The sequence below is a fragment of the Lynx canadensis genome, chromosome E1 (genome assembly GCF_007474595.2).
Source record: "Lynx canadensis isolate LIC74 chromosome E1, mLynCan4.pri.v2, whole genome shotgun sequence".
NCBI lineage: Eukaryota > Metazoa > Chordata > Mammalia > Carnivora > Felidae > Lynx > Lynx canadensis.
The window spans coordinates 27,974,289-27,998,246 of NC_044316.2; the positions used below are offsets into that span (position 1 = coordinate 27,974,289).

General features: G+C 37.3%; 1 protein-coding gene across 2 annotated transcripts in view; it reads left to right on the top strand.

Annotated features, from left to right (window-relative positions):
* The first annotated feature begins 5,013 nt into the window (after positions 1 to 5,013).
* Positions 5,014 to 23,958, top strand: part of RNF43 (ring finger protein 43) — a 64,278-nt gene continuing 45,333 nt past the window's right edge. The window contains exons 1-2 of one of the 2 annotated variants that reach the window (XM_030295027.1): positions 5,014 to 5,577; positions 6,619 to 7,258. In XM_030295027.1, coding sequence (XP_030150887.1) covers positions 7,007 to 7,258 — 252 coding nt within the window. In that variant the 5' untranslated portion in view covers positions 5,014 to 5,577; positions 6,619 to 7,006. Of the gene's footprint in view, positions 7,259 to 23,958 lie in introns of both variants that reach the window. The other variant, XM_030295026.1, reaches the window with a different exon arrangement.

Here is a 23,958-nt window from a genome sequence, read left to right on the forward strand (position 1 = left end):
TGACACACTGTTCGGAGTTTTTCAGTTCTGTTAAGGAAAAAAAAAGTATTTTTGTTTTGTTAATTGAGAATTTTGTTAATTGAGAATTGGGATTTTGGTATTTACTACAGCTTTTCAGTTCAGATTATTTACCTTGACAAACTATTAAACATCTAGCAGCCTTTTTTTTTTTTTTTTTTTTGCGCCCAGATCCCTTTCAAATGGAAAGTCCTGGCCTTCTGTTACAGTCAAGACGCATCTAAAAACTGCTGTATCTATGGTACTGGAGAATAATCTGTGTGTGTGTGTGTTGATTTGCTGTCTTGCCACTCTCAAACTTTAGTCAGCACAATTCCAGAGGGGGAGTTCAGTCTATCTGTTTCAAGTCACACCGTGATCCTTCTAGAGAAGACTGTGCGAAACAAAGGCATGTGAGGTCACCAAGATCACAGGTCTAAATGGGTCAGGAATTCCAGGGAAGAAACTCTGAGAAAGAGCTAATTTTCTAACTGATTAACCAGGAAATGCTCTTACTTCCTAACCCAACATTCTGTTTCAAAAGCGAGGCACCTGGACTTGGACCATCCATCACACTTAACAGCTCCTGATTGTTTTATATTAATGGGAGCATTCTTCTATTTTCGTACCTTTCTTTAATTTTAATGATACATTATCATAAATGGTAAGAAGGTTTTGTTATATATCACTTATTTAAATGTCTTCTAAAATTTTTTTAATTTGTTTAATATATTTATAAATGCTGGTAGAGTTAAAAGTTTTAAAGCTTTATATTTTTATTAAGATTGCACAATAGAAGGATAAAGGATGCATGTGTAAGATATTTATTTTGAAGGGGAAATGTGTGAACAAAAACATTAAGAGGTTTAACACTGTTTTCTTACTTTAGATTTTTACATTTGGTACATGTAAATTCTCATCTATATATACTGTGTGCAAAATTTTGGGAAAACCTGATCAGTCATTTAACAGAAGCTATACCTCTGACATTTGTAATAGTTTATGTCTGGTTTAAGCTTCTGAGAGAATTTTGGATAGTGGGATATACCATAACATTTTTATTTTATCCCCTCTACAGGATTCTAAATTCAAGTAGTAGGATTGTGGGACCGGTTTTTAGGAGAGGTATCTTGGGTGTCCACTTTCTGTGGTTGATCCCTCACTTGCTCATCTAGTGATAGCAAGAAACTTTATGATTTTAAAGTCTTTTACACTGACTAGAACTTTCTTATTGGATTCTGCTTTGGTTGTCCTAATAAGAATTGCAGAAACAAAAGGAAAGTGTAGGAATATGAAACTAATTAAAAAGAAAAGGCACTTAGTGATATGACATAAATACTATGCTAGTCATTGTGGGTGTAACAATTCATCTCTTAAATTGCATTGTGCCTTCCCAATGATGTCAAACCATAGACGTGTTAACAGAGATAGTAGTTTTTTGGAAAAGGATGAGTTCTGTATTGGTCTGCAGTGACTCAGTTTAGATATGAAAGTAGGTTCTGAGAAGTGACCTGTTTGGTCCATCTGATTAGATTAGTTGATGTCCACGTGATGGGCATTTATTAATCTTTATTAGCAAGGTTTAAAAAAGATGAACAGATTATCAAGACTCCTCCATCTTTTGGCCAGACTATGTATTTTGGCAGAGTATGTGAAGAGGAGACCCAATTTCCAAATGAAGGAACTTTGCCTTTTCTCTGTCATGTTGAGAAGCTGACAAACTGTGTAGGTGACATTCCTTCCCTTAATATGCCTTTTCAGCTTTGTATCTGTTGAAAGAGATAATATCCTTTGAGGAACATATGTCAAGCAGAAACCTTGGCATGGCTTAATTAATGAAATGCCTTTATCAACTTTCCAAACTTTTTTATATGTGAATACAACAGACCAAGGAGCTGGATCTCCTGTTATACTCACATGCCTGCTATCTATCAACTAAAGCTATCATCGCTGACTTGGGAAAAATGTCAGAAGATAAAATAAAATCTTTGTGTGAATTGGCCAGTAGGGTCTGACGCATACTAACAAGGTTTCTGACTAGCTCCTCAGTATTTCAGCACCTTAAGCACAATAAATTTCAATCAGTCAACAATAAAGTGAGTGTTTCAACTGGAGTTGTCTTGCTTGTTTTTACTGTTTAACTGGTGATCAATACAAAACTAAGTCATTATGACTAGTATTAATAATAGCAAAATTTGAAAGATAATGTATTACAGAGAAAGACAGATACCACATGGTTTCATTCTTATGTGGATCCTGAGAAACTGAACAGAAACCCATGGGGGAGGGGAAGGAAAAAAAAAAAAGAGGTTAGAGTGGAAGAGAGCCAAAGCATAAGAGACTGTTAAAAACTGAGAACAAACTGAGGGTTGATGGGGGGTGGGAGGGAGGGGAGGGTGGGTGATGGGTATTGAGGAGGGCACCTTTTGGGATGAGCACTGGGTGTTGTATGGAAACCAATTTGACGATAAACTTCATATATTGAAAAAAAGCAAAAAAAAAAAAAACAAAAAAAAAAAAAAAGAAAGAGAATGTATTCTGTTTTTCAAAGAATCTACTTAAAAAAATGTCCTGGCTTTTTTTGTTTTTCTTGTGATTGAATGGAGATTGAATCTTTAAAATGCCATTAAGGATAAGGACAATTCTTGGACATATTTATAGAAATCTGTTTTTTTAGGAAAAGGACTCATGTCTTCAGTAACTTTAGTCAATCCAGATGTGAAAATAGATCCTGAAGGATGATATTTCTCACGGGTAAGATTAGGTAGTAAATATTAGTGACATGGCATTTCATTACCATGGTAATGACATCTTTATATCTCTGTGGACGTTGTAGTAGATAACCTGAGGGATAAGCCAGAGAATAATTTCTCTTGTTTGTCAGTTCTGGTGACCCAATAAATACAGTGTATCAGTGAAGTAAAGTACATTGGGCTGTTTAGTTTGATCCTGAGTATCTAAGTGGATATCCAGGTTCATGATACATATTTTCATCATTCCTAGATCTTGGAGTTTCCTCAAGAGAGGGCAAACACATCTATATTTTCTTCCTTCTTTCAACTAAGTGTGTTTATTAACTCTTAGGTTTAGGTCTCTTATTAACTCCTTTCTAAGTTTCAAGCAGGAATAGGTGAGGTAAAGTCCATTAGTAGATCACTTTTTGTTTATGATAATTTTGCATATATCAAATATATAGTAATGTGTATTTTGCATTTTTTATGCTATACTATTGCACAACATACATAAAATAAAAATATAAAACCACAGATGTAAAAAATTCTCTCTAGAAGAATTAGATATATTCTTTTTTTTAATTTAATTTATTTTTTAAATTTACATCCAAGTTAGTTAGCATATGGTGCAACAATGATTTCAAGAGTAGATTCCTTAATGCCCCTTACCCATTTAGCCCATCCCCCCTCCCACAACCCCTCCAGCAGCCCTCTGTTTGTTCTCCATATTTCAGAGACTTATGTTTTGTCCCCTTCCCTGTTTTTATATTATTTTTGCTTCCCTTCCCTTATGTTCATCTGTTTTGTATCTTAAAGTCCTCATATGAGTGAAGTCATATGATATTTGTCTTTCTTTGACTAATTTTGCTTAGCATAAGACCCTCTAGTTCCATCCACGTAGTTGCGAAAGGCAAGATTGCATTCTTTTTGATTGAGAATTAGATATATTCTTTTGGAAAGAGCTGTAAAGGTCTATACTTGCATTGTATTCCTAAGGTCCAAGCAACAAAGAAACATGCTAAATTAAGAATTTATTTTATTCTGCTCTATGTCAGTCATTAGGCCTAAAATGTCAAAAGTGTTCCCATAAACCTTCTCTAGGGAAAAAATGCTCAAGGTGAAGAGAGCTCCTATACTTTTTGCTTTCAGAGGTATTATGTCATTTAAGTTTTACAACCAACCTACAGTGCAATTATTGTTATCCACATTTTACAGATGATCAATTTGTATGCTTTCATTTGTAAAATCAAAACATTTTTAAATCTTATATGCTTCTTACCACAATTTAAAACATTAAAGTGTACATTCAGTAGTGTTAACCACATTCATACTGTTGTACATTTGTACCATTTGGAAAGATTATTGTCAAAAGGTCAAAAATAAAATGTCTGGCCACAGTCAAATATAATCTGGTAAATATGAAAATTCAAATTTTAGAAACACATATGAGAAATTTTTGCATTCTAATGACAAGGTAACTAAAAGGGTTATATATAATTCATGAATGTGGTTATTAGCCAAAATGGGTTTTCTTTTTGCCTACAGGCTTCTCATTAATCATATATATTTTGCCCCTTTGGTTGCATTTATGACATAGACTTACTTGCAATCTTACATTGAGGGCATAGGTCTGACCTCCCAAAGATGTGGGAAGAAAATAACAGGCTCAAGACCTCTGACATCAACCTGACTAAAAGCTCCATACAGGAACAGTTTTAGAAAGGAGATACTGAATTTAAAGTAAGTAAAAGCAGAAGAAAAAGTATGCATAAAATGGACAGAGTTCCTGCCAGGGTAGCAGACATAAGACAGCAGTAAACACTACAGCACTGGATGACTTTATTCTGGCTTTGTGCCACTTATAGACACGAAAGCCCCAAAAGAGCAGAAACCCCTTTGAACTTACATTTGCAAAGCCCTGTGTCCCCTCTCTCATGTTCCGCGTTTTCATTATTTTGTTCTCTTTATTTCTTTATACCACCATTTATGTTCTCTTGGGTGCAATCTGCTTAGATACCTGTTTGAGTGAACCTGACTTACCTGTGGTAGCTTGCTTACCCATTGAACTGGATGCAATTTGGCTGTGGCTCAATAGAGGGAGTAGAGGAGCTGAGAGAGGAGAGAGCAAAAGAACATGTCTGGCTCAGTTAAGTGTGCGCGCACTCCAGCCCTTGCCCTAGCCAGCCAGGAGGAGGAGGGGCGGGAGGGGGGGTGGTTGCCTGTAGCTGCTCCACCCTCACTTTGTGTCAGCAGGTAGAGAGCGTGATTGCAGTCCCAGGGGAGGGAGTCAGAGCTAGAACACCAATTACAAACCACAGGCTTCCTCCTCTAGGGAGTTGATCCAGAATTGTCTTTCTGGAAGGGAAGCACTCGAATCTTTCCGAACTTTCCAAGCCCATCCATGATTCAGAGATACTGCTTTCTCCCTCTGGGATTTTCTGTGTTCCTGGTAGTGAATTGTTGCTGATGTATTTGCTACTTTGCTCCTTTTCTCTCTCAAGATTTGATCATTTTATATGCTGTTCGGGGAGAAAAAGAACTTTTGTTAGAAAGGAGATTTCAGAAATGATTTTGGATCCTTTATAAGTGCTTTTAGAGTCTTGGGAACAGTAGCTCTAACCCTGGAGTAAATGTTTGCCTTTGACCTGCATGGATTATTTTTTCAGGCTGCGGAATTTCTCGGCACCTACCTACAGTGTGGGGCACTTGGTTTGGTTGCAGTGTAAGAAGGTGGAAGAATGAGCTGTACTTGGTTAAGCAGTTGAAACCTTTTTTGAGCAGGACCTATAAAAGCATAATTGAATTTGTTTCACCCCCGTGGATTCCAGTGGGCCCGACAGCGCAACAGGTTTGCAGATTTCTTTTGAAATTCTTATTTTTCTCCCTCTGCCTCAGCAAAAGAAAAGGATCTATGTAACAGGTTCATGTTCAATTGCTTGGCTTTTCAGCACTTTTTCTGAAGACTTTATAAGACTTTTTAACTTGACCTCTGAACACGGCGGGCTTTATGGTTGAAGTGCATTTGTATTTACTTAAGGGTGCACATTTTAATATCTTAGATTTTGTTTGTACAAAGACCCAAATTCTCAAGTGTGCCTAGAAATAGCACAGATCTACTCTACTCAGGCTTATTTATACTTTTTCAGGGTGTTCTACTTAGAGCCTGTAGACTAATCACCTCCCTACTCCCCCTATCTTTTATTCCCCGCCCCCTCAAGGAATTTGAAAACGTGTTAGGAATGGTCCTTTGTTTTACTTATGAACCTAGAAAATTACAGATTATAAAATCTGGATAATAAAGTAGTTTCCAAAATCATCTCATGGGAAATCAAAGTACTTGACATTCTCAAGCAGGAGAATAAAAGCTGGAATCCCTAACAGAGAAAGGAAAATAAAGATAGAAATATCAATTTTAACTGGGAAAAATAATTGGAAAGCTAAACTTTTCAAATATTCTTCGAATTTTGAAAGTTGGAAAAAGCGGTGATACTCAGGATTATCCTGTAATATGTGAAGACATATAAATTAGCATCTAATTTATAGACAAATTTAGGTAGAACATTAAAAATGATAGTATATTTAAGTTCATGAAAAGTATTATAAATTCAATGGGTCTAGAACTTTGGCTACCCTAAAATACAGTTTAATGTGGAAACTTTTATGAATACGTGTTATAGCATCTTTGGACATCCCTCACGGTGTGGCCTGAAATATATTGTACCCTCTCCTTCTCCATTAAAACAAAAATCCTCCTATGACCATTGACAAGTTTTGTGGCTTAAAAAGGACCATCTCTTCATTTTCTGAGCTGGCGTGTTTCACTCTCACCTTCAGTGCATGGCTTTAGTTGTTTACTTTGCCTTGTTTTGTTCATTAACATTGGATTTAGTGGCTCAGCAACTTGATGCATATGGAAGACCAGCACCAAGTGATCTGACATAATAAAAATTCAGGATGTGACATTCAACCTCAAGCAAAGTTGGAAATTCCAAACAGAAGTGGTGATATCTTTACTAATCATAGTGAAGATGGGAGAAAATGACATCCCTGCAGCAGAAGTGGGCTGAAAACACCTTCTTCTCTGCCAGATCAGGAATGCCACCTGTTCTTGGGAATACACTTTAGAGAAAGGAAGGGCCAAAACTACGACTTGGCTTTCAGAAACTGAAGCATAAATTCTCTTTTCCTCCATATTTGTCTGGATCTGAGAACCTGCATTTGGTATTAGCTAGTGGAAGCAGTATGTATGGCCGAGGTGCATTGCTGCAGCTGGTAGCATGAGTGGTGGCCACCAGCTGCAGCTGGCTGCCCTCTGGCCCTGGCTGCTGATGGCTACCCTGCAGGCAGGCTTTGGACGCACAGGACTGGTATTGGCAGCAGCGGTGGAGTCTGAAAGATCAGCAGAGCAGAAAGCTATTATCAGAGTGATCCCCTTGAAAATGGACCCCACAGGAAAACTGAATCTCACTTTGGAAGGTGTTTTTGCTGGTGTTGCTGAAATAACTCCAGCAGAAGGAAAATTAATGCAGGTAAGGATAACTTTATTATGTTTCACTTTCCATCTGTTCGAAATGTGTCTTTCTTCTTTTGTCTCCCAAACCAAATACCATACAAGAGCTTCTGCTGTTGAGTTTTCTGTTTGTTCCATCTTTTAAGGATATTGCGTTATTGGCATTCTAAAGCAAATTCTTATTCTAAAAAAGAAACATACAAATTCCACATTTTAGAAGATCATCTGCTTAGTTTTAACTCTGGTGTTACGTTGCCATTTTAGATCCACGTAAGACCTTTCTTTGCAAGTCCAGTACTCTGGACGCTATTTTTTGATAGATTAAATATACGGACTTGTATTTAATTGACATGAGGATCATACTTTATATCCTGTTTAAATTTGAAGTGAACACTGAGGAGGTTGATATTTTTTTTATTGAGTTAAAATTGGTATATAACATTGTATTAGTTTCAGGTGTACAACATAATAATTTGATATTGTATGCATTACAAAGTGATCACCACAATAAGTCTAGCTACCATCTGTTACCCATACAACTGTAAGGAGGTTACAATGGTCAGCAGCACCCTGAAATTCTAGAATGCCCTTGGAGCATATCTGATTACTGTGTCACTTTTAAAATTCAGCCAAGCTTGAATGCTATGGCTGGCTTTATACCACGTGGAGCACCCTATAGCTAAGCCCAAAATGGAGAGGACTGAATTACAAAATGGACACAAGGTGTAAACTTGCCTCCTTTGGTCTTGTCTATACATAATTTTATTTTTGAAAAATTTTTAATTTAACATCTATTTTTTATTGACCCACAGATCTTTTCAGACACAGTTTCTTAGGCTTTCAGGCTGTGAATTTTGCCTGTGATTCATTCATAGCCTACTCTTTATGTGTTGAATTTATGAACTGACTGGGTCCATAGCATTTCATAGATGAATTACCATTCCCCATGGTGAAGATAGAGCCCAAAGGGCTATACCTTTTTGCTGTGGCGTTCTAGTGTCTTATTCCATAAAATTATGTTGCTTATTGATTACAATTCATTTTATGAAAGGACACTTGCTGTAGCTCTTGGATATAGGTTAAAATGTTATTAAATGTGATTTATTCCAGTATCCAAACTCAAATTTTAATTTTGTGGTTTGAACAGAACCAAAGTATTGTATGAATTTCAATTTTTGTCTACTTAAAGGAGGTGAGAAAATTTAACAAAGTATAGAACTCTCTTTTCCAAACATGGATTTTAGCATATATGATTTAGTGGTTCTTCATGGTCACTTTTTAAGCAATATTTTGAAACTGGGATAAATTAAGTAGAAGAAGAATTGGATGACATGGAAGGCTTAACTATTCAGAGAAATAAACAGGCAAAGATAATGTATCAGGGAAAAATGGCCAAAGGCTTTTTGGATGAGTCTGTACATATAATTTGAACTGTAGGATGGAATTAGGAATATTTAAAAATTGAAGTCACAAAGAATTTTGAATATAATTGGAAAGGAGACTTCCTGGACTTGCCTAGTTAATACCCTAAAGCATGAGGTATGTGTTCCATTTTCATTTTTTACCCTAAGTAGTTTTACTATAGAACCATATTTTAATATCTCTGTGGTCTTTGGGAGCCATACTAAGCTTTGTGTCTTATTAATGTCCTGTGGCAGCATGTTCAATGGGTTAATTATATGCTGTATAAAATAGTGTCTCTTTTATTTTAAATGTGTTACCTTTTATTATCATAAACCTCTGTGTATTCAGAAAGGAAAAGGTATATAACAGAGACTAGCTGGTGTTCTCTTTGCCATTCATTATTTTACCAATCTTTATCATATCTTCTCTTGCTCTACCCTTTTTCTCTGGTAAATCCTGCCAATCTTTTTATTATTATTATTATTATTATTATTATTATTATTAACTATTAACTTTGAGCCTATCAGTATACTTTACACGTTGTTTCTTTACTTTGTGAAGAGGGAATTTCATTGTATCTATTATTTAGCAAGGCCTTTCACCCTTTATTATAGGGTGGTTTGCATCATTGGCAATTTTTAGTCTTTCTTCACTTTTTCTGTCCACGTAAGCTTCTTTTAGGTCATTAATAAACTTGTACACAGGTCTAGTATTAATCACTGGACACTGTCAGCATTGGTCTTGGTTTATTGTCTATTAACCAATTCTTAATCCACAATAGCTACTAAATTTTCTTAATAGCTTCTTATGAGAGACTTTATTTTAAAAATACAAAGACAACTATTTGAATAATATGCACCAGTTTTTCTTTATCCACTATTTGATTAACTCTTTCAAAGAACTCTAGAGTGGCGATACATGGTTTCTAATTCTAGCATTCATGCTATTTGTTCCTTATCAGATTACACTACAACTCAGGTTTACTCAACTGTGGTTAACCAAGCCTTCCATTTAACTGAAGTTTATATCTCTTAAAGTTGTGCTTTGCTGCACTTTAGTTTGCTTGATAGATAGCTGTAACCTGGTGTCACAAATCTGAAGACAGTCTTCTCTATTGGCTTTGAGGAATTTTGGATAATTCTATGTATCCTTCTGCCTGTGAATTACTCTAGCTGCCTGTTAAGTTTGATTGTCTTCAAAGATGTCGTCAGGTCTTTTTAAGATTGAGGATGTAAGATTGGGGATGTAGGCATTGGGAAATGTAAAAGTACAAGAACAATGATTTTAAAAAATAGTAACCTTGTTATGGTTTCTGGAATTCTCAGAGAGCTTCAGAAAATCTAACATTTCTTTACATTTTGCTCAATTAATCCATGTCAAGGAAATTTTCTAGATTTCCTAATTCCTTGTCTATGTCTGATAAAAAGGACTAGATGATAGTGATTATGATTTATTACTGTTTTTATTTTTCATTTGAGTATATTCTTTTCTCCTGGTTTATACCATTGTAGATGGAAAATGTGCTAGAGCTTATGCATGGCCTAATTGTCCAGTTTTCTGGTTTATTTACCTCTTGTTGAGGTTTATTTCTATTATTTCTAGTAATGGTGTTGCTACCTCTTCTGTAAATGATTACAGTCCTATTTTCTTTTTCAATTCTTGTTCATTATTTATAAATGTCATTTGAAGGGCCAACTTGAAATCAATCTTTTAAAAAATTTTTTTTTTTATTTTTTATTTTTTTAAGTTTATTTATTTTTGACAGAGGCAGAGTGGAAGCATGAGCTGGGGAGGGGCAGAGAGAGAGGGAGACACAGAATCCGAAGCAGGCTCCAGGCTCTGAGCTGTCAGCACAGAGCCTGACACAGGGGCTCGAACTCATGAACCGTGAGACCATGACCTGGGCCGAAGTCAGACACTTAACTGACTGAGCCACCCAAGCGCCCCTCAATCTTTTTTCTTAAAGCAAAAAAAGAAAAAAAAAACCAAGAGGATTTTGGCATAGCACAAGAGAGCTCAACAATTCTTTGACTATCACACTCTTCCTGCTCAGCTGGTTGTCTTGGATTTTCTTAGGCTGTAGGATAAAGTTATGATCAAGATTAGAATGTACTGTCCTGTGGCTTCATCCCTACAGTTGGAGTTGTGGTGATTTGGCATTTGGCCACTAGCAGTGAACACCTCCTGGACAGATTCCCCCTTACACAGTGTCTCTGCTTGTCCCTTAATTTACCTATTAGTCAACAAGTAGCTATCCTATCTTTGCATTTTTGCTTTATTTGTAGTCAGGGCCTGAAATGAATTATTTGAGGAGGGAGAGAAATCTTAATAGTTAAAGTTGGCCAAAGCCAGTGAGACGATGCTTTAGCAAACTGTAGTTGACAAAGTGACTACATTGTGGCTCAAGGGATTTGATTTTAGTTCTGGCTCTGTCACTAAGTAGTTGGGTGATTTGGGTCAAAATAGTTACTACAGTTTTCTAGGCTTTAGATTCCCCATCTGTAAAATTGAGAGATTCAAATATAATAATGCATAGCAAATTCGTGCTATTCAGTTTGCGTGTATTAGCTTATCGCATTCTCATAATAACTTTGTGAGAGAAGCGCAATACTTTTATTCTTCACATTTTATGGATAAGGAAATTGAGGCTCAAATATTAGTATCTGCCAAGGTTATGTGGCTAGTAGGTGGCATAGTTGGAACTTGAACCCAAAAGCCCAAGCTTTTCTTGCTCTAAAATTCTGTACATCAAAGAATGCCACAGATGACCAGAACACCAGTGTAGACTTTGTATAAATGATTTATTTCCAGACTAGAAAGGAATGAAAATGATGAGTACTAGTTTCTGAGGTTGATCCAGAATACACAGTATCCTGCTAGTTTCTAAGAATCTCTGTATTCTGTATTCATTCTATTTCTCTCATTTGTGTTTCATTTGCAAAGATATTTGTAAATCAGAATGTTTATTTAAATTTTTTTCATGTTTATTTGTTTATTTTGAGAGAGAGAGAGAGAGAGAGAGAGAGAGAGAGAGAGAGATAACATGAGCAGAGGAAGGGAGACAGATGAGAGAGAGGGAGACAGAATTCCAAGCAGGCTCCATGCTGTCAGCACAGAACCTGACATGGGGCTCAATAACATGAACTGCGAGATCATGACCTGAGCTGAAATTAACAGCCAGACACTCAACCGACTGAGCCACCCAGGCACCCAAAGAATGTTTACTTAATCAGTATCTACCTTTGTTTTTAATTTAAAAAATTTTTAATGTTTATTTATTTTTGATAGAGAGACAGAGCACGAGTTGGGGAGGGGCAGAGAGAGAGGGAGACAGAATCTAAAGCAGGCTCCAGGCTCCGAGATGTCAGCACAGAGCCTGACACAGGGTTCAAATTCATGAATCATGAGATCATGACCTGAGCCAAAGTTGGATGCTCAACTGACTGAGCCACCGAAGCATGCCCAAAGTTTACTTTTTATACAGTATTAAAGACATTTCTGGAGCTCATGGTTTTGTTTTTTTGTTTAAAAAAATTTTTTTAATGTTTATTTTTGAGAGAGAGAGACAGAGCGTGAGCAGGGGAAGGGCAGAGAGAGAGGGGATTCTGAAGCAGGCTTCAGGCTCTGAGCTGTCAGCACAGAGCCTGATGAGGAGCTTGAACTCAGAAGCCGTGAGATCATGACCTGAGCCGAAGTCGGACGCTCAACCAACTGAGCCACCCAGATGTCCCTGTTTGTTTTTGTTTTTAATAGAAGGCCCTTTACATTTTATTCATTGGAAAATGTTGGAACTTTTTGGTACTTTTTTTCCCTTTAAATTGCTAAGTACAGTAGAGGAAAAAGATGTTATAAATGAGTGCTGTACTATTATAAATGTCCTGTTAGGAACCAGAATTGGTAGTACAGGGTATTGTTAGAGAAGAGTGTAGTAATGATGTTCCACTGAATTTATATAGTAGTTTTCTCCCAAGAAGCTTAAAATGATTCACAAATACCTGCAAGCCAAATAAGAATAGGTGATATATACTCCATTTTACAGAAAAGGAAACGTAATGGGGGAGAGAAAGCAAATAAATTATCCAAGAACAAAGTTGCACAGAGATGGGCCCAATCTGCTTTGCAGGAGATAAAGGAGTAATCCAATTTTTAAGGTACCCAAGGATATGGATTTCTCTGGGATCAATTCTGCAGAGTGGCAATCCTAAAAAGCTAAAATATTGTCAAAGAGTGAAATATCTACTCTATTTGAGCCTATGTTGCTCAGTGTGATAATTCAGTCAAAAAACTATTGGTGAAGCAATTTGCCAACTTTATGTCTCAAAAAGCCCTATGAGCCACTGCTCTAACCTGCATTCATTGTTCTTTTCAGCATTGTTATTACGGTAAAAGTCAAAGTCTTTGCAACGACTTGTAAGGCTCATCAGGATCTGACCTGGCATTCTGATGTTTTGCTTCTTCTGCCCTCACTCAGTTCTCATTGCTCTGACCTCCTTGCTGTCCTTCAGTTAAACCAGGCATACTCCCACCTCGGGGCCTTTCCACATGCCAGTCCCACTTATGGGATTTATGCCCCAGGTATTTTCTTCTCTTAGTCTCTCAAATGTCACCCCCCAAGTGTCAAATATGTCACCTTCTCAGTGAGGTCTTCCTAGACCATCCTATTCTGAAGGGCTCTTCCTATTCCCTCTGGGGCTCATATTCTCCTTCTCTGCTTTGTTTTTCTTTATGAACTTATTGCCATGTAACATATTGTAGTATTTTACTTTTGTACTTGTCTCTGCCCCCTCAGTGAAATATGAGCTCTGTGAAAGTAGGGATTTTTGTCTTCTTAGTTCAGAGCTATATTCTTGGGAGTAATGCCTTAGTATACTTAGTGCCTTAGACATAATAGGTACTCAATAAACATTTATTGAATAAATGTAAGGAACATGATGGTGGTGCTAAGTAACTCTAATAGCTGGGAGATAACTTTAGGATAAAACAGATTTATTATGTCATCACATTTCTAAGTATACTGTGAGGTCAATTATTTTGAGTGCTTTGGGTTTGAAAGAACATGCTCTATTCCTTCACTCTGACTTATAGACAGCATAGTAGCTCCTTGATTGCCTCTTCCAAATTGTAAACATGGCTATAATCAATACATTTGCGGTGCTCCTTTACACAGCATTTTTACACAACATTTATTTGATTTAATAGATAGCTCAACATCTGCTTTTTAGGAAATTCTGATTTTCCAAGAAAGATTTATTGAGATATTGACTTTAAATCTGTGATTATCAGATATTGGTATATATCCAAAGGACCTCACCTTCTTAGTCCTTAAGCTTGTGATTCCCAATTCTGGTTTTGAGCTACCCTAACACAGTGATTCTTTATCCTTTTTTGGTGCCACAGACCCCTTTGAGGATTTGAGAAAAATTGCTGACTACATGTATTTGAACATATAATTTTGCATAAAATCTCAGTGAGTTGAATCTTTGAGATGTAGGGATCTAAGGACTCCAGATTAATGGCTGCTATCCTAGAATAATCCCTATTATTTCAAGAAATGATATCAAATTCTCAAAACTAATTTACCCTCAGTTTACTTAATTTAAAAAGTATTTATAGGGCGCCTGGGTGGCTCAGTTGGTTAAGTGTGTGACTTTGCCTCGGGTCATGGTATTGCGGTTCGTGGGTTCAAGCCCCGCATTGAGCTGACAGCCTGCTTCAGATCCTCTGTCCTCCTCTCTCTCTCCCTCTCTCTCAAAAATAAATAAACACTAAAAAAAGTATTTGTATATATTACTTGAAGTCAAACAGACAACAATATTATTAGGCAGTTATAAGAAGGTTGGCCTAAGATTACCTCAGATGTAAAAACTGGCATGTGACAAAGATCTGCTCATGTTTATTTAGTGAAGGAATTGTGCTTTCCAAATATTAAGTGAAACTCCATCAATTCAAGAAATGCTTACAACACTTTCATCATGGTGGTTTCACTAAAAGGTCCATAAGAATAAAGGATATTTTACTGATTTGTTTTGATGTAGGTAGAACAATTGTAGCTGTATGTGTCTGTTTGATTACTAAATTCAAAAAACAGGCTGTAACACTAACTTTGGTTACTTTCTATTTTTTTGGTTTCTATCCTTTAAGCTTCACTTCTACCCTAGGGTAGAATTCTTTGAGCCCTTAAAATTTGCTATAATGGAAAACTTTGAATCTTTTTTAAAAAGGTTTATTCTTGCTAAGTTACTTTATATACTCTAATTTTTGTCTGGGCTCTAAACATTACAGTTCATGAATACATTTTGTTTTGATACTTTTTAGTAAGAGTTTGTGTTTAATATGCAAATTCAGGAACACCAAAATAATAAAAATGATTTAAGTTAAAGGGTTTTTTTTTTTTTTTCCTGAGAATTATAAACACAAGGCTCACATTTTCCTTGGAGATAGGAAATTAGATTCTTTAGAAATTCTAATTCCTAAAGGCAGCTTGGGTAGCTCAGTTGGTTAAGCGTCCCACTCTTGATTTCAGCTCAGGTCATGATCTCACAGTTTACAGGTTCAAGTCCCGCATTGGGCTCTATGCTGGCAGCATAGAGCCTGCTTGGGATTCTCTCTCTCTCTCTCTCTCTCTCTCTCTCTCTCTGCCCCTTCCCCGCTCATGCTCTCTTTCTCTGTCTCTCACTCAAAAAAAAAAAAAAAATCAAATCCCTGGATTTTGAAGCAGTGGTAGTTAAGACAGCAATATAACTATCTTCAAGACCACTGTATGTTTTTTTTTTTAATCTAGGATACTTCTGTTATGATGGAAATCAACTATAATATAACTGTAATTTAAGTAGCATATTCAGTTATCATATGCCTGTCAATTTTGTGCATGCTTATATATCAAAAGGTTACTATTATGCATATTTAAATATATGATAATTGAGAAACACTGTTGCTATTGTTATTTCTGTAGAATAATTTGGATGAGACTGAAGGCCTTATGTTTTACGCCTATTTATCTTGCTAGTTCCTAAAAACTGATTTTGGATTCCCATTCTTTTTTCCCTAGAAAGTACAGTTTGTGTACAGTCTTGTGAATTAGCCACTCAGAAAAATATTTTACATGATTCAGGTTTTAGGTTTTAGGTCCTTTAATTTTTGTATCTTCTATCTAGAACCATATAGGTATCTGACTTTACAATTCTGTGGCCAGTTTTTTTTAAACTTGGTGAAATACTTCTTTGGACTTACACTACAATTAAGTCCTATTCAGTTTTCCATACCTAGGGTAAAATACAGTTTGGAGAGGGGAAGGGCAGAAGGGTAGCCTATTCCATTTAAAAAATATAACCAGCAAATTTCAAGCTAGAAAAACACCTAATCCAATCATTTGATTTTACAGATGAAGAAATAGACTCAGATTAGTAGTTTGCCAAGGAGCTGCCAATCTACTGCCATATCTTACTGGCCAGCATTTTTAGCAAACCTTATTTATTTATTTATTTTAAACTTTTTGGGGGGTCATTGCAAGGAGATTAAAAAGCAGATGTTGGCAGAGATTTTCCTCTGAGCATTCCATTAAGAAGATATTATAAACTGCCATAGGGTCTTTCTCCTCTTTGATCCCTAGTCAACCAGAAGGCATACTTTAAAATAAGTGAACAAACATAAAGTATCTTACCACAACTTAGCATTACTTCACATGGTGCTTATGTCATTTATTCTGCTGTAGAGTCACTGTGCACCACATGGCCTGTTGACCTGGATTGTCTCCTCAAAGCAGTGGAGGCTTCTTATGAAATCTAGGCCAAGAACCGTACCCAGACTGGGGGCAGCACTGGAGTCTCTCAGTGTCTTATAATGTGGATCTCCTAGTGCGTACCAAACACTGTGGCAGTTCCTGTAGGAGTACAAAGAACAGGACCCTAGCCTAGTCCATCGGAGGAGAACAGCAGAAGCCAGTATGAGATGAACGCCAAGCAAGAGGCTCAGGCATAGATGCTCTAGAGTGCTGATTTTCATTCTTTCAGGAGTCTTTCAAATGACTGTGGTAGTTCTGTTTCTCAGTCCCCTAGGACCAAAGGAAAAACAAACAAAAAACACAAAATTTTAACCCAGACAACTTCAAGTGGCTTAAAGCTAGAGGACAAGTACAACCCAAACAATCATACCTTCTAATTTTACTGTTATCAGTTAAATATAGGTTATAATATTGTCTGTGTAAATATTCCTGTATGTATAATACTCATCTGTAGCATTTTCTTTAGAAATGCTACATTTTCTTTAGTTAGTTGAACTAAACACCATGGTTTTCTTCTCAAGTTGCAAACTGTCTTTCTAAAATGTACAAGAAGTTTCTGTTAAGTTGTAGTGAAATTAAAACAGAACATTTAGCTTTAAACAGAATGCAACGTATTAGTTCTGTTTGAATGGAGAATCTCAGTAGCTCAGTTTTAATTCTTTAATAACTGCATAAAAGAAGAAATAAATATTATGTAAAAGGTGAATATTTGAATATCATCTCTATTCAGCAAAATTTATTTCTAATTTTTTTTAACGTTTACTCATTTTTGAGAGAGAGAGAGAGAGAGACAGAGCGCAAGTCGGGGAGAGAGAGGGAGACACAGAATCTGAAGCAGGCTCCAGGCTCTGAGCCGTCAGCACAGAGCCCAGTGTGGGGCTTGAACCACAAACCACGAAATCATGAACTGAGCCGAAGTTGGACACTTAACCGACTAAGCCAACCAGGCACCCCCAGCAAAATTTATTCATCATACCAAGATATTAAAAAATCATTGACTTTAGTCCTCTGTATCTGTTATTTCCATTCTCTAAAATGTGTTGTGATTTTAGTATAATATGAGGAATATAGACACTTAACTCTAGAAGAATGTACATATCTGCTATGACAGCAGCAACAGGTTATTACCTGCTCTGAAGTTAGTAAACTGTATGGTTATACATCATATATTTTGATCATTGGAGATTATGTGGAGTGTAATTGTCCCCTTTGTAACTATGCAAAGTCCCTACGTGCCTCATGACCATTTAAAAAATAAGAGTAAGTTGTGAAACCTATCATCTGTTGGGGTATGGTTGGTCGGGTAAGTAAATAATCTTTAAGATCCTTTCCAGCTCTAAACATTGAGAGTTTATGTTTACTTTAGAAATAGACTTATTGTATTAAAGAGACATGTAACTTGCTTATTGATTTCTCTTCCCTGAGATAAAATTTGTTTTGCAGGTGGTACAAAAATCTGACCAAATTCCTTAAAATCACACAACAGATTGGTAGCAAAACGAAGTGTCAGACTCAGGTGCACTCTGGGTCCTCTGGTCCTATACTGTCTTTACATTCAGTTACACACACAAAAAGGAATTTTTCTCTGGAGATTTAGATTTTAAAATATCTGTTGTGGATTGAGGACCCTTATTCTAAATTCTTCATCAAGGTGTCTCAGTGATCAAACCACACTGACTTCAATCATGAGCCTACATCTAAGTGAATCTGAACCTTTGGAAAGGCTTGGAAAAGCCACGTATAACCTAGAGCCAGTCTGGACCATAGTAGTAAAGGAGGATGATGCATCTGATTCTAAAATATTTGGGGCGGGGGGGGGGGGCGCCTGGGTGGCTCAGTCGGTTAAGCGTCCGACTTCAGCTCAGGTCATGATCTGATCTGTGAGTTCGAGCCCCGTGTCGAGCTCTGTGCTGACCGCTCGGAGCCTGGAGCCTGCTTCAGATTCTGTGTCTCCTTCTCTCTCTGCCCCTTCCCCGCTCATGCTCTGTCTCTTTCTGTCTCAAAAATAAATAAAAACATTTAAAAAAATTTAAAAAATATTTGGTAAAGTTGAATTATTGGAGATAAGCTAAATAATTACACTAGAAATAAGACTTTCAGAGCAGCTGGTAGGTGTCCATGTGTGGGGCTGTGGGATAGAGCTCTAGTATATAAGCATCTGGAGGCATCTGGGAGGAGTGGAAATGGGGCCATCTGATTAGTAACTATGCCTTGTTATTAAACCGTGACTTTCTGCATTGTACATCCTCAGAGTTGGAAAACTTCCGCTGGCAAAAAAAGAAGAGAGGGCTGCGGTGCTGTTACTGAGGGCCATACAGTAGACACAAAAGCGCCTTCTTAGAGGCCTGCAGCAGAGGCAGCTTGTACAGGCAGGCCCAGTCCTCTCCAAGACTGGGAATCAGATTCTTTCCCCAGGGGGTTTCCAGCTAGTTTGCACTTCAGAAAAATCTTTTCTTTCTCCTGCTGTTCACGCCCTGCAAAGAATTTTCTTCCAACCAAAGAAATTGTTTTATAATCAAAGATCCTTGTCCTTAGTTGTTGGACATCAAAGAAAGTTTGGAGGAGACTGGGGGATTATGTGAATGCCTCGAATTTATTTTGAATGCAAACTTGCAACATTAGCAGGTCCCCCAAAGAATATACTCATCTCAGACTTGGGAGAGAGCCTAATATAACTAAGTCTGTATTCTTCCTTGGTTGGATGTGCCCCAGTAAGATACAAATGAGTTGAATAGCTCTATCTGGACTTAATTCCTGCATTTGGTTCTTGAGGTTCTTACTGGAAGAGAGACTCTTACTCCACCTGCCCTTTTAAAACCTGATATTGGGAAACGTGAACATTTGTTGGCAAACTTGAAACAACAACAACAAAAATCTTTTTTAACCTTCAACACTTCAACTCTTGGGAATTTGGGGTTTCTCCCAGGGCAGTTGATGATATCACCAATGTTGGGAGCCACATTCCCTGCATTCTCTGCTGTCTCCGAGGTGTTGATGATGTCATTTTCTCTCACAAAGGAAAACCTCAGCACCCTGAGGGCCTGAACTCAGGTCTTGGCAGGTAAATGAAGGAGGAACTTACTTCTGGATTTAAACTGTTTGGCACAACCATGTTAAATACTAGGGAGAATTAACACTGTAACTTTAAGAAATTATTTTCTGGGTCAGAGCAATGATTGATTTAATATTTTGGTTCTTGCAATTGGGACATTTATAGGCTGTTGTTCTAAGACATTATGGCAACTCCTCCTCCTCCTCCTCCTCCTCCTTCTTTTAGAGAAAAAGAGTGAGAGTGTGAGTGGGGGATAGGGGCAGAGGGAGAGAGAGGCTAAGCAGGCTCCACACTCAGTGAGGAGCTGATGCAGGACTCGATCCCATGACCCTAGGATCATGACCGAAGCCGAAATCAAGAGTTGGATGCTCAACCGACTGAAGGGCTCCTTCTTAAATATCCTCTGAGTCTATGAATTTTTCCAAGCTTTTCTGGAATCCAGTTATAAATTATCTGACTTTCCTTCCTAAAGCAGATTAACAACAACAAAAACAAGAATTAGAAAAAAATAAAGTGATGGATAGGACAGATTTAGGCAGAATTATGCCCTGGGCAAAGTACATTCTTGTTATTTTAATCTTGGCTCTGTGGTTATGAACAGAAGAGAGTATTTGGTCTAGGAGACTTCCAATCTCTTCTGTCCCTTCATTGCAACCACAAAGTAGTGGTTGGAAATAGAATTCCAGGAACACCAAAAATGCTCACAGTTTCCAATAGTGGCAGCTCCAGTGCCCCAACAAGGATTCTTTGAGCACTCTTCCTCAGAAACTTCTTGTGGTGTCCTTGTGGTTAGGAGCCTACATCATCAATCACAAAGGCTTGTCCTGAAGACAAACCTGGTAAAAATGTCAGTTGTCTATCTTTGCCACCAAAAACAATCCTTTATGTTTTTACTCTGTTCTAAACGAATATGCTCTATAGGTTTTTAGAGGAAGACAGTTTCTTTGAAGGAATCATCAACTGCCCATTCTCACAAAATTTTAAATGCACTAGTTTGTTCTAGAAAGGTAAGTCAGGAGGTATAGGTTAGGCAGGATTTGACAGAGGTTTTTATTCCACTCAGCAGTGTTAAACTAACTTCCCCGTGTTACTCCAATGCAGACATTAGATTATAGTTTTGGGTTTTTTTTTTTTACACTAAGAATATATGGGTAAAATTCACTGAAATACAAGAATATCCCTTTAGTTTATATAGGGGAACAGGGAATTGAACTGAAGGGAAGAGCCTGCAACTCTTCATTATTATAATCTGATGTCTCCTGAGTTGATGTGTACTGGAACTAAATTAATATTATTATATGAAATGCCCTAGTTTTTGCAGCAAAGGTATGGAACAGGATTTGGCATTTTGTTTCCATTTTTATTGTTTTGTTTTCTAAAGGGAAGTTTGAGTTGGAGCCTGTCTGGCAGGATTCCATACTTCTACCAAACCACCTGCCCTGGCAGAGACAATGGAATCAAAAGTCAAGTTCTTTATGGAATCAAAAGTCAAGTTCTTTATGGCTGCACCTACCTTGTCAGTGCTACCAGAAGATCTGGTTTTCTCCTGTAGCCAAACTCTACCCAGAAACTATAGTATTTGGCACCTAAACAGTGGGTACATATACCCCAAAACTTGGATGTCCCAATTTTAGGAGGACACTAGTACTAGTTCTCCATTGACATCTAAGGTAGTCTTTTTTATTGCATTCAGTGACTATTTTATTACTTATCAAATGGAGGAGATGTAACTTTCTGGTTCACTGGTTTTTAAGATTTTTGTCAGGATCTATCAATGATGATGAATCATTTGGTAATTTATGTGTAGAAATTGCCTTGCACAATTATGTCTCTGCTAAGCATGAAGGAGAATTTGAACTATCTAAAAGAGATCAGGAACATGATCTCCAAAGTCAGAACACCATGCAGTGTTTGCCGGGAGAAGAAGCTACCATTTGTCCCTGCTGCTCTTTCCATCTCCCAGAAATGTAAGTTACCCTCTGGGTCACCAGGTGAATGCTCTCTGATTAGGCAATTGTTTTGGAGGCCATCTAACTTCCATGATGAGGACATTTTCCTTTTGAATTATCAGCGTGTATTTTGGGTTCCCTTAGGGTAGAGTTACTTCATTATGTTCTAACTTTATGTATAACTGGAGGCCTTCTGGCCTAAGAACATAATTTCTGTCACCAATCAGATCATTGAAAATAACACACCCACCAAACTCTTTGCACAGTATTCACATATAATGATATAATATAATAAGGCATAAAGGGTGTTCTAAAATGAGTGGCAACATCTCACAGTAAAAAGAATTCTCAGTAGTCTTGTGTTTTAATCACAGCTCTAATCCTTAAGGAAAATTGTTGAACTTCTTTGAGTCTGTATCCTCATGATTAAAATGGGGACAATAGTAATAGTCTGCCAACCTGAAATGAAATGAGGATTGTCTTTGGAAATTACAAATGTAAGGTATTATTATTATTATTAATAGTAATTAGACTTGAGCTCTTTCTTATTCACCTAATGACTGTTAAGAAATATGAAGTTTCAGGGTTATGGATTTAAGCTCAGTTAACCTATTTGAATTCAATTTGGCATTATCCTGAAATAACTAAGTATAAGACTATTTATATTTTTTATGTGACCAAAAAGACAAAGTTTTAGATTCAAAATTTGTGGGTTAAAGGGCTGATTAAATGTTACCATAATGTAGTGGCAGGTAGCCTTAATGGCTTAGAGAATGACTAATGGCATATATGTTCTAGGGTGGGAACTTAAGTCCTGTTATGGCCTTGCTTGTGCCATGGTGAATCACTTGCCCTCCCTGGACCTTTGTACATGTGGCTGTTCTGTATTGGTGAGCCCATTAAGTTCCTTCCAGGACCAATGAGGTGGTCACTGACACAACACAACACAGCTACTTTCTAAGTTTTTACTTCTCAGCGTCAGAGGGATCCTAGAACCATATTATACATATTACTCTTACATTTTCCCTTTTGGAAATTTTGGAGTATTCTTTTCATTGCTGCTGCCATGAAATGATTGCTCAGAATGCTGAAGCTCTCAGCCTCCTGTGTAGGTTTACAGTTGTTTTCTAAGGGATAGAAGGAAAGGAGTTCAGGATTGAGAAGGGAACTAATTTACCCGGTTCATTATACTTGTACTGTGCTGGTCCCAACATGTTATTCTTTGAAGCTTGGCAGATAAGGTTCTAAAGCCTGCTTGGAAATTATCCCACAGGTCCCTGAGACTCCCAGCTCCCCATCTGAGAAGTGTTAGATCAAAATGAGAATAAACAGTTTTAAGCATAGCACCTATCAAATATTTGTAGCCCGGAAATCATTTTTGGGTAAAGATATCCTTTGAGGCATCTCAGAGACTAATATTCTGCACTATGGAAAAATCTGTATTCCATGCAGTTACTTTATGAAGTCTACCTCCAAAATAGGTAAATAATGGGATAAAGGTAATTATGGGGTTTCTCATCTTTTCTGCTTGCCTGTTCCTTGTTGTGATTAAACACATGTGGCTTATAACTCTTTTAGAAACCAACTGAATTACCATTATTATACTTTCAACACTTGCATGGTATTATAATCCATTTCAATCATAGTGCAATATAGTGGGAGTCAGGAGACAAGTGTGTATAGGGATGATGGAGAGGGCAAATGTTTTCTCTTGTGTTGGTTTTGAGAAGTGTCTTTCTTCTCTTAAGGTATCTCTTGGGGAGGGGCGCTTGGGTGGCTCAGTTGGTTAAGCATCTGACTTTGGTTTGGCTCAGGTCAGGATCTCACGGTTCATGGCTTCAAGCCCCGTGTTGGGCTCTGCACTGACAGCTCAGAACCTGGAGCCTGCTTCAGATACTCTGCTTCAGATTCTGTGTCTCCCTCTCCCTCTGCCCCTCCCTCACTTGTGTGTGCACAAACATGAGCACGCCCGCCTGGCTCGCGCGCGCGCGCGCGCGCTCTCTCTCTCTCTCTCAAAAATAAATAAGTAAACATTAAAAAAAAAAAAAAAAGACTTCTTGGGGAAAGCTGTTTTCTTCCCGAGGCCTAATAAAGATTAGTGAGAGAGGTCTGTAAAGCTTTTGAAGCTCTTTGAAATAAAGGCATGGATAAACACTCAGTATCATTGTTATTATCATTACAAAGGAAAACCCAGCATGTGATGTTTTGGGTCACTTCCAGCGGCATTTTTTGATGTTCCTGATTCCTTTTTTGACCTTTGCCTCTTGATAGCTTTATACATTTATTGAGGCTATTGGACAAAGTCTTGCGATCCTAAGTAATAGGGTGTTAACAATGAATGACTGCTAGCCTCCATTTCTATGGGTCAAATGTCTGAAAATGTGTTTAAAGTAAGTAGGTGTCTGTCTGTCTTTGGATACCTTGTTGTTCAAGTTTGGCAATCTTGGTGGCAAACTTAATTTAATATCTGATCATTTGAATTTTTATTTCCAATTCTATTCCTTAGAACCTGGGTTTTATAGGGAAATTTTCAT